The sequence below is a fragment of the Cydia pomonella genome, chromosome 10 (assembly GCF_033807575.1).
Source record: "Cydia pomonella isolate Wapato2018A chromosome 10, ilCydPomo1, whole genome shotgun sequence".
NCBI lineage: Eukaryota > Metazoa > Arthropoda > Insecta > Lepidoptera > Tortricidae > Cydia > Cydia pomonella.
Window position 1 is genome coordinate 17,216,944 of NC_084712.1, and position 14,693 is coordinate 17,231,636.

General features: G+C 35.5%; 1 protein-coding gene across 1 annotated transcript in view; it reads right to left on the reverse strand.

Annotated features, from left to right (window-relative positions):
• The window catches only part of LOC133522299 (probable chitinase 10), a 156,635-nt gene that overhangs the window by 37,926 nt on the left and 104,016 nt on the right, over positions 1-14,693 (reverse strand). Inside the window, exon 5 of the mRNA XM_061857587.1 lies at positions 13,115-13,294. Within this exon, the coding sequence (XP_061713571.1) occupies positions 13,115-13,294 (180 nt within the window). The remainder of the gene's footprint in view (positions 1-13,114; positions 13,295-14,693) is intronic.

Here is a 14,693-nt window from a genome sequence, read left to right on the forward strand (position 1 = left end):
TGAAAAAGTTTATGTTTTTACAGTTTTACCTAATTTTTGGCTAGTGTCAAACATTCCCGCACCCTCGGTGATACGATTTTAACGCTAAAAATGTCAAAGATAAAGCTCAAATGTTAAAGTTTTAGTGTGACAAAAAACTTTAAAGTAGATAGTCCACTGTTGTAATTAAAGTGTGGTCACAGTCTGCGAGGACTAGTACTATGATATTGTTACACATACGCCAAATGAAATAAAATAATTACACAAAAACCGCACTAATTACTTAGCTAATCTGTTTTTCCGTTAAGTAATTCTTAGAATATGCTCAAGTAGTTTCCAGCAAGCAAATGCGCGTCTCTCGCTAACCTAGCGCGCAGATGAGTTTCGAGCTCATGTCCTCTGAAATGCTCTATCTTGTTGAAGACAATCAATGTGGGATCGGGTCAGCACGATCCTTAAATAAAATTAGGCTACTCAATGCCTACAAGTGTCGTTTATAGACGCTATGTATTTAATAATACGTTAATTCAAACCCCCATCACAGATAGAAGTAATAGATTTCAACCCTTTATTGGTAGCTTTATTGGTAAGGGGAATATCTATTCTGCCTATCAGATCTTTTTTAGCTTAACAAACAGTTTTTGGAATAAGGTAGATTATGTTAAATATATAAAAACGGGTCACTCACGTATTTTTAAATCGAAGATTGCTGGATATATGTTGAGTGTACGGCAGCCCGACGTCGCGTGCTTCCGTTAGGGTGTCCCCATATATATCGACGCGGAATTGGCAAAACTCGATAGAAAAAAGCCTTGTGTCAACAATAAGAGCGGAAAAGACGTTGCCTAGAAGGAAGGCGACAGCCAATGTGAGCCGAGCCGACTGACGACTGGTTCGCTTTTATTTCGCAGGTATGTAGGGAGACCCTTAAAGATCCTCGTTATGGAGCGAAACATGTTGAGCACTCTTCGACTTAAACATTGGTGACTGTCACGTTTTAATATATTTACTCGTAAAATTTAGTATTATTATTTAATATTTAGCAGTCGTTAAAGTAAAATTCCGATTGATACAGCATTACATCCTAGCCTTGCTGTAGACTGTATTACATACTGCAAGACATGTCAAATTAAAGGACATCGAAATTGAAATTGACATTTCCCGCAGCAATGTAATCAGCAGCAGTCTACCCGCAGAATTATTAAATAGACGCTCGCCACTAAGGAATTTGATTTCTGTACCGCATCGTATCTAGTCACATCCCTAGCAGCTTTCATATTGTGATAAGATACGGAACAGTGTTGGCCGAATGTCAATTAGAATTGACCATTAACCATTACAAATTGAACCGTCAACTGTAACCGTCCGTTACGGTTTAGGTAGGTTTAGGTTCGGCCAACACTGGTACGGAGTAGCACAGAAATCAAATACTTCCACTACTGTTCAGTCAGCATTAAATATACAGTGACAGCCAAAGTAGCCAAATATATAAGAAAACATCCTTATGTCGCGCCAAGCGCGATGTAAGTTGGTAAGTGGTATCAACTAGGTTACTACTTTGTCATGTGGCAACACTGACTGCTCGGATGACAGTTCCGATGGCGGAAAAAGCACGATGGCGCCATTGGGAAGAACAAAATGAAGGTACGTGCATGAGGCGTGGAATGGCGCTGGGTGTGCTGAGAAATTAAGTACTCGGTGTGCCTCCACGCGGTAACGGGAGCCTGCCCTGGTGAGTGTTTATACACATATTTACGCTTATATAATCGACATCCTAGCTGCATGGGAGTGGAACAAGGGGGTTGACCAACGGTCCTTAGTTAACGTAGTTTCACTAAGGTGTAGTCCAATCTTGAGGTGTATGTACCTAGACAACAAGGTCATTGGACAGGGAAGCCCGTAGCTTCATGGAGTGTGTACCGGAAGCACACAGGCAAAGCATGTAGTACGGTCGGTTATGAGTTGGAGTACAAGGGCCGGGTCTAGGGGGCAGGCTAATGGAGGACCCCGTGGGGGCATCGCCCCCACGTCCAGGTGGTGTGTAGGACACCAGGGTACTAGTCGGTAGTACCTAGTCTGGAGGCGAACCGATCGTACGGATGAGTCACTCTGGATAGGCCAGTAGACTAGACTCTCATATTGATGCGTGCGATGCCAACTCTAAAGTAAATGTACTGTACATGTAATAGTGTGGTCGAAGGTGACCCCCTTCTCCTACTCTCATGTGGCATGGTATTATATGTATTGATGATGTGATATATATTTTGTTGCCCAAGCGAATTTATACCCGTTTGGATTCAGGCACTTGTGTTACACAAGGTGGGTATAGAAGGCGCGACAAAATTGGTGGAGATGCTGGGATATGAACCCAGGACTTGTTACGATATATTAGGCGATTAAGCCTTATTGAGCTTACCGTGGGACTTACTCAATTTGTGTAATAATGTCCCATAATATTTATTTATTTAATATCTTTTTGATGCTGACGTTTAGTGTCACTTAGCAATACGTACAAATCGCTGCCACTGGCGCCCCACAGATGCTTGTCTATTTGAATACAATACCAGAGTGCTCTCCTGATTACATTCGCATACGATCGCTACAACTATGCGCTAACTGACATGAAGCTCAACATTGTTGTAAGCGTAGTTTCGGAAGTTCAATCCAATTTAGAACTAGATACCATATGTGTTAGAACATAGTAATCTTGTGAGTGAATGCGTTTAGATCGCATACATTGTAGGTGAACCTTCTTCTCAAACATTTCTAAGGAAACTAGAATTCTGACCAATGTTACCAACTAAACTAAAATTATACTATTACTTGTTCGAAAATCAAGAATATAAAAATCCTCTGTAGTTATTTTGATAATAAAATCACTTTAAATACAAGTTTACATCGCCTACGGTAGTTTTCTTTCAAGAGGCATGGTGTTCTAATAGTAGTTTATATGTGACTGCTACATAATGAATGGCATTAAAATACGCCACACTGGGTTTAAGAAAGGAACGAAGTGAGTTTCTTAAAAGGAACACATGAATTATGAAGAGTTACATACACTATTTTATTTACACACATATTATAAACTTTCTATGATATATTCATGAACCCAAAAAACAGCCAATATTACTCGGAACGGGCGGAACTCGCGGATTTGTGGTGGCGTCTCCGAAATATCTTTATCACTCATTTTAAACAAAACTTTCATTATAGTTACTATAAAAACAACAAAACAAATTCTTTTTATACTTAAAACTAATTATAAGATAAACTGTACGTCAAATGGCGGTAAATTAAAACTTTTTCATGCATATCACGCATCCGTAGTTTTTTATTTATTTAGAGACAAGCTAAAGTCAGCGATACTAACTAACACGCGAGATTTGTCTAAATTGTATGGAATTGACATTTCATTTCAAACAAAAAAGGCATCGACTGGATATTAGAATAGAGGTCAAATCGAATTGCTTTTTTTTTTCAGAGATGTTCGAAATTTGAATGTCATTACCAAATCGATTTTGATGCGGTAATTAAGCAATTACAACATTTTCACAAATAAGAAATTTGTTGTAACAAAACAGTTCTAATGTTGGCTATTATTTATGGATTTTGAAGGCATCATAGAGGGTTGATATGTGTGAAGATAAAATATTGATTATATTGGCTTATGAAGATCTTTATGGATACCTGAACCGCTCCGATATATTTGATATTAACATAGCGACTGTACGACTAAAAACCAATGCGCTTGCACTTCATGCAAGAACATGCGATATTCGTTGATTTGTAAATTCTTAAATTCCTGAGGTTAAAGAGTTCACGACGCACCAATAAAGTCAAATTTTTGACCTTAATCGAAATGCCAAGGACAAAATGCATTTCGGATGACACAATACTTCCTTTACTGCAACTTGGTCTGAGTCATAACAACTTTTTAAAGAACGGAACGGAAAATAAAAGGAATGTTATTGCGATGTTTTGCTTGAAAAGTTGGTTTGGATGGAAAAACAACCGGCTTATTATGGTAGGTAAGTATAATTATCTCGGTATTGGTATGTATCCTGGTAGATACTCGTACGTAGTTATAAAATTTGGCATAGAACGATTAGGTGACTTTTCTTATTGTTTTGTACTCCCTCATGGTATAATAGCTACTTAAACTTTGCTTTGATGTGCAGGGAAAAATATATAACTGAAAATTAAGTATGTTTAGGTACGTCATTTCTTCTATCATGCAAACATTGACATATATCTAAGGACGGGCGTTACGAGCATTAAGAATGGTGCTAGCTAGTGCAGCGGTATCACTCACGAATTCGAGCCAATCGTGCAGTCTAGCGCAACTTGTTGCGACCAACCGCGCGCATGTAGCGAATTCATCAACCAATCGCGTTATGACGTTAGACTAATACACGATTGGCTACTTGGGACCGAAATGCCTAGATAATTGAAATTATGGAACCTCTTAAAACAAAATTCAAATATTACTGTTTTTCTTAATTTTGTCTGTGCAATTTAGCGCATCGCAACTAGAACCTCTATAATTGAAACAGTGCTAAAAAGCTCCATTATTTTAGCCCTTCTCAGGTAATGAGATTCTATTATTCAATTGAGTTTTATTACCTCTGTCATTGAAATAATGCAGCAGCGCAGCGAGCAGGAAAGATATTTTTATAGTAGTAATGTGTAGTACATTTTGAAAGCTCTAGCAACATATGGTTTTTTATGTACATACCTACTCCACTATGAATTCATTATCACGATATTAACCGCATGGTGGGAATGCGGGTCACTAAATAAGTTAAATTAAAAAATAATTCATGTTCCCATGTTAGCGGCGCAATAAAGGATTTGCGGAGGCGAGGTGGTCTGTTAATAGCTCTCATCCTCTGTGCTAGGAAAGTATGGAGGCGGACTTTAATTAGGAAGTTTGTAGGGGTTGCCTTAATAATTTATAAATTTTACACTTATACAGTCCGAAGGCTATAGCAGGCCTATTATACTAGTCAGCGTTATGTGACAAGCAATCATCCAATATCCATTTGTTTCTAAAACTTACACAAATTTGATAATCTCATAATAATGGGTAAATTTAAACTTTGAAAGAACTTATTATGGGTAGGTAACTCTAAGAATGATTAGTCCGATGTTTCTTTAATGCGTACAGAATCTTACTCTAACCTAATGCCTTCTACTTCTACACGAAGACTCGTATAAAATGAAATTTGATTAAAAAAATACGGAAACACATTACTCTTCAAAAAAGCTCATTCTGACAACTTATATAAGGCCTTAGACTGCTTTTTGAGGATATAAGTGGCTAAAATTATTACGACAAACGGAACGGAACGTTCCCTATTGGTAAAAAGCATTGTACCTCTTAAAAATACAAAAATTCAGACGTTATAAATTTAATAAAAACTAAAAAGGTTACCTAAATGAAATTTCAAATCATGTAACAGCTTTGTTTCTCCATCCGGCGTCGCAATAAAGAATGCAAGTGGCAATAAACCGCAATAGCTCTTAGACTAGACTCTCGGACTACGCGATATTGCCAATTAAACTGGGAAATATTGCGGTGTTGAACACTTCGTTTTATTGACTAAGAGAAATTTTGCTGTTTGAGGAATAGGGGTGCAATTGTCTTTGTTAGGGATAAGAACCCGGCTATCAAACATCGTTGTTTTTTTTACATAAAGATTTTAAATAAATAAATTTTCTTATAAAATATCTATATCTTCTGTTAGCTCAAAAATTGGTGTAAAACCACACGCAAGTGTGTTTTTTGACTTTTAAAAATGATTTTAATTTTCTACATTCATATTTTAATTTTCTAATGCATTTATGTCACTTGCATCCGTGATGTACCTCATAGGTACGTGTATTACGTTTTTTCTATTGTTTATAAAAAAACATGTACATGAACAACAATCAAAATTTCGCCAAACTGCATAACAGTTTGTTGGCGGTGCGCTCTTGACATGGTTTTATAGCTATTACATATTTATTCCTGTGCAAATACAACATTAAAAGTTAATTTTACTCATCAAGCAGGTAACTAATTAATACTCCACCTCGATTTAACTACACTATAAGTAATAAAAACGTGATATAGACACATAGATGCATATACACATATATATAATAAAAAATGCTTTTAGAATAATTATTTAACAATATTTCTTTAAGCTTTGCCTTAAGACTACCTATTTTTAGTTTATTTTCCTCAAGTGAGACAGTGTAATTTGGGTAAAGCTTATAATAAACATAAAGGAGCATACCCGATTTTATAGACTAGTTATCAAGTACATATTTAGTACTTATGTAGTACATACTACATACATACCAATCTAAAAACTCAGAAAAAATACATGGGACTTTCCCCTACTCATATTAACGTTAGGCAGGTTCTCTGTTAGTAAGCGATTTTCGCTACATTATGTTTTTCCCGTGTTATCGACTACGCTTGCCCATTCCGAGATTTGTTGCACTTGCATCTTTATTGTGACCGCTAATATCAATGTTAAAATATATAGTTAGTTGTCATAAACTTACAAAAAAAAAGATTTATATCTGTCTCCATATTGTGTAACCCCGAGGACTAGATCTCATTAAGGCGTCAGCGGCAGTTGTTTGCGCCACGCACACGACGTTTAATTACGAGGAAGAGAACAACCTGTACATTCGGTACCTGCGGTACACACTACAAAGTTTGTGTTTGCCGCTCGATACTTTTACGTACAATGTCTGACTGCGAGACAACAAAAGTTACGAAAAACTGTGATTGTAAACAAACTGAGAACGATCAACTAGTATATGGGAAAACATCGACAATTGAGTTTATCGATAATAGAAACTCCCTACCTGTCCTTTATTTTTGCCCCTTAAAATCTGACGACTGTTGATGTCCATTGTTCAACTCCAGATTCGAGCGTGATGACATTACACTGTGCACTAATTTAGAATTTCGTAAAAAAAACTGTTATAGTGTTTACCACGAAACTATCGATGTTAGGTCACGATAAAGCGCGAATCGTCCTCGTCTAAGTAAATAATGGAAACAAATTACATTTTCATGTCTAATATAGCCCACGAAGCTCATCCAGGATTATCTGTCCATCACGGTTTATTACGAAATGGCAGTCAAGGTTTATGAAGGTAATAGTGATATTTTAAACTTTGTTTTTATTTTATTCATTTAGAAGCATTATATTTTTGTGTATTAATTAAAGATTTTCAGTTTTTATATTCGTTGTTTTCTCGCGCATGACTCTCTACTTGAAGTCGCGCGCGACTGTAGAAGTCATGCTTATTAGCGGTCCGGTGTGCAGTTGTTGTTTTATAAAATATTTTGGGAACTATCTTACACAGTTTTATCATCAAAAACATCAGAGGCGGTTGCCAAAATGATAATCGTTTATCGACAAAAGCGAATCGAAAAGTAAAAATGTATCGAGATGACAGATGCGAGCAAAATTCGTTATTGAATTCCTGGATCCTGACTGAATTTTTAGTCACGATTTTAACCACCACACACATAATGAAAGGTTAATTCGCCAGACGAGCAGTGAAGTAATAAAACCACTGAAGAACCAACAGTTCTTAAAAAGTTTACACATAAATTATCTTGGCAATATTAGAATATTTTAATTTTCATACTTTGTAACAAACTAAGTTTCTACAGGAAAAGGAATGAGATTTTTTGAGGAAATTAAAACTATAAAAATAATTAAGCTTTTCTTCTACTACCTACTCAAAATTGAAAATATTATAGACTTTTATAAAAAAGCTTAGACCTCCTAATACGTTTCTAACTTACAGAGACACAGGTAGACAGATTTATAGTGTTTTCGATTCCATTCTATCAATTAATATATAGGTAAAATATAGAATACCTACAACAAAATGCCGTTTAAATTACCTACTGTCTAATATTTCCGACTTATGATTTATTTACTGTTTTATATAAATTCTTAAGATATACCCAAGGGTTTTTAATATAATTTAGCGACACTATGTCACAAGCACAAGCATGCCCCACGACAAAACGTGCCATCGTGCCATCCTAGCATGCGGCGACTTGCGCCAGGGCCAGTGATGCGCAACATGATTTATCGATATCGATTAAATAACCAATTACTTTAATGGCCGCCGTAAGTTTCAGGGGAAACGGTAACGAGTTTTAGTTTGTCACGATCCCGCTTTGTTTGGTTTATGTTGAGTAAGTTGGAAATTTAAGTAAAATAATTATCGATTATTTTATTGCAAAAAGCTTATAAATAACTTGAAAGTTGACTTAAAGTTCAATTGAGCTTATTAGGATCATTATTATTAGCCTAATCTGCTTAAAAAATATATCTGTACTGGTTAATAGTTTATTTACTTATGCTTTAATAAAATACGAAATGAGATCACCTCGATAAAAATATGAGAAGAATTGACACAAGAATCCGCGTTTTTTTTTCTATCAAACGTCGAACGTGCAATATTTAGCATCAATTTAGCGACAAAATTAACATACTTAATATCTATGCATGCTGCGAAATTACCTAGTAAACTTGAATTTAAATTAAGTGTTGATCGCTCTATTGTAAAAAAATCCGTTTTTAAAGACCGCAGATTTATCAACAGATATTATATAATTTATGTACTTGTTTCGTTTTTTTAGGTTAGAACAATAAATTATATTTCAAAAGTATACAAAAAATAGGCAATAATAAAAAATAATTCGTCAGGTGATGAGCAAAACTCACTAATTACCACCATAAGTTCATAGCCATAATGAACCATATTATTACTAAAATAAGGTTGATTTTTGGTAAGTTATTTTTAATCATTAATGAGTTTTGCTTGTCACCTGACGATATGGTGACACATTTGCTATACAGGTAAGGTAAAAAAATAACTGTTTTTCTACTGGTTTATATAAAGATACATAAGTTCCCATAAATATCATTATTAAACTACTAAAAACCTTAAAACTACCTTTTATATGTTAGCATAAACTAATTTCGAGCCATAAACTTGATTGCTAAATTCTAACAAATGGAACAGTAATAAAATCTGAACCAATAAACCAGCCTTCATCGACGAATGAATTCTAAAATACATCCAAAGCCACCACAATAAAACCTTAATTACAGCAAACATTGCAAAATCACTTACATTTAACAAATATTGCAATCCAATAACAGTTTATATCGGTTAATCGATGGCAATTAAAATTACCGATTCGATTACAACACTAAAATGGTAGTGACAGGTGAACCGGAGCACAGGAATATCGATAAAGCTATAGATTGCGGTCATTTCCCTAGTGAGCAGCGGTGACCTTATGGTAACAAATGTTGTTGGTAAATTCACAGGAGGGCTATTCAGATCGATTTTTTGTTATCAAACGGCCAGCCACCAACAGCGACATTTCTGGTTGCAAAAGTGTCACTGTTGACAGCTGACAGATCATATCCATAAACATTTGATAAGAATTTCTATTTGAATGTCCTCCATGCCGAAATCTCTTGACCGATTGCGATGAGGTCAACAGGATAATTATATTAAATTTTTGTTCGCTGTCTGTTTCTATAGCCATAAAAATAATTATAATAACCTATGGAACCTGCTTTAGCATAAAATTACTCTTTGCAGCCGAAATTGGTAAACTGGTTTCCAGGAAATGGCTCAGATTTCGCCAGTTTTATCGCGTTTTTAATACGATTTGTAATCGCGGTCTAGTGACATTTTAACTGCTTTAATAAAATTACCGACGGAATTGCAAAACTCTTGTATTTTGTAAATTGTCTTGAAACAATAATGAATAGTGTTATCAGATAAAAATACCTAATAAATAAAATAATGCCAAAAAACAGGAAGATTTTCAATATTTCGCAGACACATACTACAGAATCCAAAAGAAGTTCAAACGTGCTTAACCTTTCATATTTAATCCCCTCTGGCGCATAATGTACAATACGCAAAATGTACACTATACACGCAAAACGTAACAACTGACTAAAGCCCCTAAAATCGTGAGTTCAATCTTCGGTTATGCCGTAAAGGATGGAGGGAAAAAAAAAACAAAAAAAAAGTAAAATAGTGATGAATACAGTCAATTTCCTTATAAAATACCGACAAAAGGATACATCAGACATGAGAACTAAAATCAATTAATGAAATTCTCTATGACAAAAATGTATCCAATTAAACCTAGTAAGAAAGGTATTCTAAAATGTATATGAATGGGTACGACAAAGGTGTTAGTACCAAAGGTTACCTACATCATTACATTGCGCTGCACTAAAAGTCATTCGTTGTGACTGCGCCGTAACTACTACTTATAGGAGATTTCCTTTGTCTCTGCACCTGTGAAAAACTATTGAACAAAAACTACTTCAGATACAGCGTCCAAGCGGAGGCGTCTCCAAAAACAAATATCTACTGTATCAATTCCACCCACAAGCTGCAACAGTCTCTATAAAGCAAAGACTTAAAGACCATTACTATTACCATCTACATTTAACAATCGTCTTAGAAAAACCAGTTGAAAGAAACTTAGGTATCCGTTATCTTTTATCCTACTGAAGATTCTCCTTATAATGGTCAGCTAGACTAAGCTATAGTAATAATAAACATATGTTATTACAATCATGCACATAATGCAGGCGAGTCTATAGCTCAAGTTAATCCAACGTAAACGCGCTGAACGATCACGTATAGTCTACAGGCCATACAAACATTGGCCGGTCAGAGCGTTTGACTTTGTAAGCGATTGGAAGAAACCGCTTGATGTTCTTAAAGACTTAAGCCGTATTGGAGCTAAGCCAGCGTTGCACCTGGGATGTCCGATGTCGCCGATATTTAGCCGCGTCGGGAGCAGATATTGCGCTCTCCGATACGGTTTAGAGTGAAGTTTAGTGGGCAGAGAGGATTTGAGAGAGGTTTAGTAGCCCAAACCATAAAATATTCGGATCTTTATGACTTTGTCAACTTTCGCCGTCCATCTAAAGATCTTGACGCAAGATAAAGCGTTCTACTCTTCCTAACGAACTATTTAAGAAATAACATAAAAAATCATAATGAGTCATAGACCTCAACTATTATCGGTACGATGATACCCTCAGAGGGCACACTGCGAACACCGAATTTTGCAAATTTCGGGCATCTTTCTCTTTTACTCCAATTAAGGTGTAATTAGAGTGACAGAGGCAGTTGCTCAAAAGTTACGAACTTCGATTGTCGCTGTTATAGCCCAGAACGGTGACCAACAAACGTACTGTTTTCTAAAGTTGGTGACAATACTCTACTGAATGAATTTAACTACATTAAAATTGTATGTAGGTAGAATACAAAATTTGACGCTTAAAAAAACATGACCGTGTATAAAGCATTGGTATTTCTGGGTTCTAAAACATCAAATATCAAATCATTTATTTGCTAGAATACAGTCAAGTGAATGACGTCAAATACATTTCAAAGAACAGTGTATTCACCCAGGTAATGGGCATGCAAATATTATATGAAGAAAAAATCTAATTTATACTAAATTTAATAAATGTGGTCGAAATATTCTGTACAGTTCATACTGTATACACTAAAAGGGTGGACCACACTAGGCTACTTACTGAACGCTCTCGTGGATTTTCTCTAATAAAATCGTTACAAGACGAATGTAAGATACGAGAAACGATTTTAAAGTGCCATTGTGTGTTTTGGCTCAGTATTTGAAAAAATATATTTATTCCAGTGTATTTTAAGTCAAAATCTGCTATTATTATCCAAGGCATGGTTTATTTTTCTGCAACACCGCCAATATTAACTGCGAGTTTGGAAATAAATCAAGTTTTTAAGCGTTTTTGTATTGAAGTCAGACTACTCCCATTTTTTGTTTGACTGCCTTTATTTTGAGGCTTTTTTGCTGTTGTGAACGGTCTTGTTTTGCTCAAACATAGAATAATTTACATGTTTTACTCAGAAACCGATTTGTAAGCACCAATCGGCTTTTATTACAGAATGTATATTGTTTTTGTCTAGCTCATTTCAGAATCACGTCTGACGAATAAGATTCGTATTTATTCTGATTCTGTTGATGTATTTCTGCGGTCTTAACATTACAAGACTGTTTTTCTAGCTAAGAAAAACCTTTTCGTTAATTAATCTAGGCTTGTAAAAGCCAGTCGGACGAAAATCTTAAGAAAAATTAGCTTTTTGTTCTGTACATTTATTTTGTTCTTCGGTTCTTATTGCTTACTTTCATTAATTTCTTGTTAATTATGGTATGGCGTTATCCATAAATGCTCTACAAACCTCAATTAGCTTTTAATATTTTTTCTTAATCTGTCATTTTGATTTATATATTTGTAAGAAAAGTATAAATTAACAAATTGAAGCATAAATGGGTTTTATGAATCCTTATTCACATCGAGTAAATCTTTTAACATATAAAGATACTTATTACCTGTATTGATATTCGTTCAAGAACAACATGTGACGATTTTTTTAATTTTTTTTATACTACGTCGGTGGCAAACAAGCATACGGCCCGCCTGATGGTAAGCAGTCTCCGTAGCCTATGTATGCACGATATTTTATAACTATTTAGGTATGTATAATACATGACACATATGAAAACTGAAGATTGCTGGTGGCTATTAAAGACAAGTAAAAGTTGAGTACAGTCAGCAGCAGAAGCCAGCTAAGTGTTTGAGGTGATAAAAAGGAACAGCACCTTTTTGTGTTCCTACCAAAATTGGAAAAAATCAAGACACTTATGACATCTCAGTCCGTCTATATCACAGGCATTTTCTAAACTACCTTTCTACAACAGACGAAGTTCTTATCAGATGCTGGTATAGAAGGTCTGATGGCAAAAGGCAGTCATTTCCTTAAAATTCAGAACACCAAAGAACCAGAAACGTGGTGTCTGCTTATCCGTCTCTTACGGTCATTCTCCAACCTACCTTTCAATAGCAGCATGAAGTTCTTATAATCTCCTCCCTTGGGATACTCCCACTCGTTAAAACTGCGGCCCCTCTGGTAGTGCATGGTGGAGTAGATAAAGGTCTAACAAGCGTAGACGTCTCCTTGAACTTCTGAACACCAAAACCCAGGCACCGTCTGTCACAGGCGTTTTGTAACTTACCTTTCAATAGCAGCACGAAGTTCTTCTTATCATCTCCTCCCTTGGGGTACTCCCAGTCCACGTCCAAACCGTCGAAGTTGCGGTCCCGCAGGTAGGGGATGGCGGAGTAGATGAAGGTCTGACGAGCGTAGCGAGATGCAGACATCTCCTTAAACTTCTGGGTTCCGAATGACCAGCCACCTGGAAAATAAATGATTTTAATTTGATGTTTACAAAAAATCCATTCCGAGGTAATTTATGAATAATCTTTTATTGAAGATGGCACTTAGATATATATATTGATTTATTTAATCTTTATTGCACAAAAGAAAACACATTTTACAAAAGGCGAAATTAATGCCATAAGGCGTTCTCTACCAGTCATGTAGTATTACACATAGGTACCTATACTTTATTTACATATATTAAGCTCAAAAGATGTACTTAACATACAGACCGCAAGGGCGCTCTGACACAAAGGTATTATAATAATAAGGAAGGTACGAGTATAATGATATTGATGATGAATATGATGATGACAAATAGCACTCCTTGGTTTTTGAGCCCTATGAAGGTATGAAAAACGAAATAAATATCAACCTACAACCAGGTTTTCCAGCAGTTTTTACACAAATGGGAGAACATGAATGGAATCGCTAATTTTTTTTCTATTGGCCAATAATATTATTCACTAAATTTTGTTGATATTATAATGTACCGGAAGAACTACATCATCAGCTACATAACTGCCTTGAAAATTGTTTATCGTTCAATCAATTTCATGTCAAGAAATCAAAGGGAATTTATACCCTTTTCCGGTACAAATGTCACTAAAAGGTCAATTTAATTTACATTTACATTGTAATACATTTGGATAACAATAACTAACAAATTATTTGTATATTCATATTGAACATAAATAAATAATATAGAACAATCGTATATAAATCTACCTAGCCCACGGTAAACTCGATAAGGCTTGTGTTGTGGATACTTAATACATAATTACTTGTAGATATAGAAAACATTCATTCCAACTCCTGTCTCCATCATCAGATCAGCTCTATGGTACCATAATATTGCATTGTCACCCGACTTACATATGTATGCAAATTTTCAGCTTTATCGGAAACCGGAAAGCGGGTCAAATTTAACCTGCAAGATTTGACCCGTACATAGGTACATAAAGCAAGTTAAATAAATAGGTTGTAAAATATTAATAATAATAAATGTACGTGGCCGTGTGCAGGTACCTACATATTTTTGTCACTTTTCGATATTTAAGACCTTGGCTATACTAAGATTAATAAACCACTTAAGAGATAATCCATTTATCGAATATTATTTGAAACCAATACCTTTCAACACGTCCGATAGAATCTTACTTAACGCCCAAGGTAACCAAACATACCAATCGTTTTCTCCACAAAGAAAACAATTATAAAGTGATGTGAAACAAAAAAATATCGATGTCGACACTCGCAACAGATTTCGCAAAGCGAATAATGCGCGGTTACGCCACGGCTCTAGTTAGGGAAACGGGTGCGGTTTTTATCCACATTCCCGTGAAAATAGGTGAAAATGTCGCCGATTGTGTCTT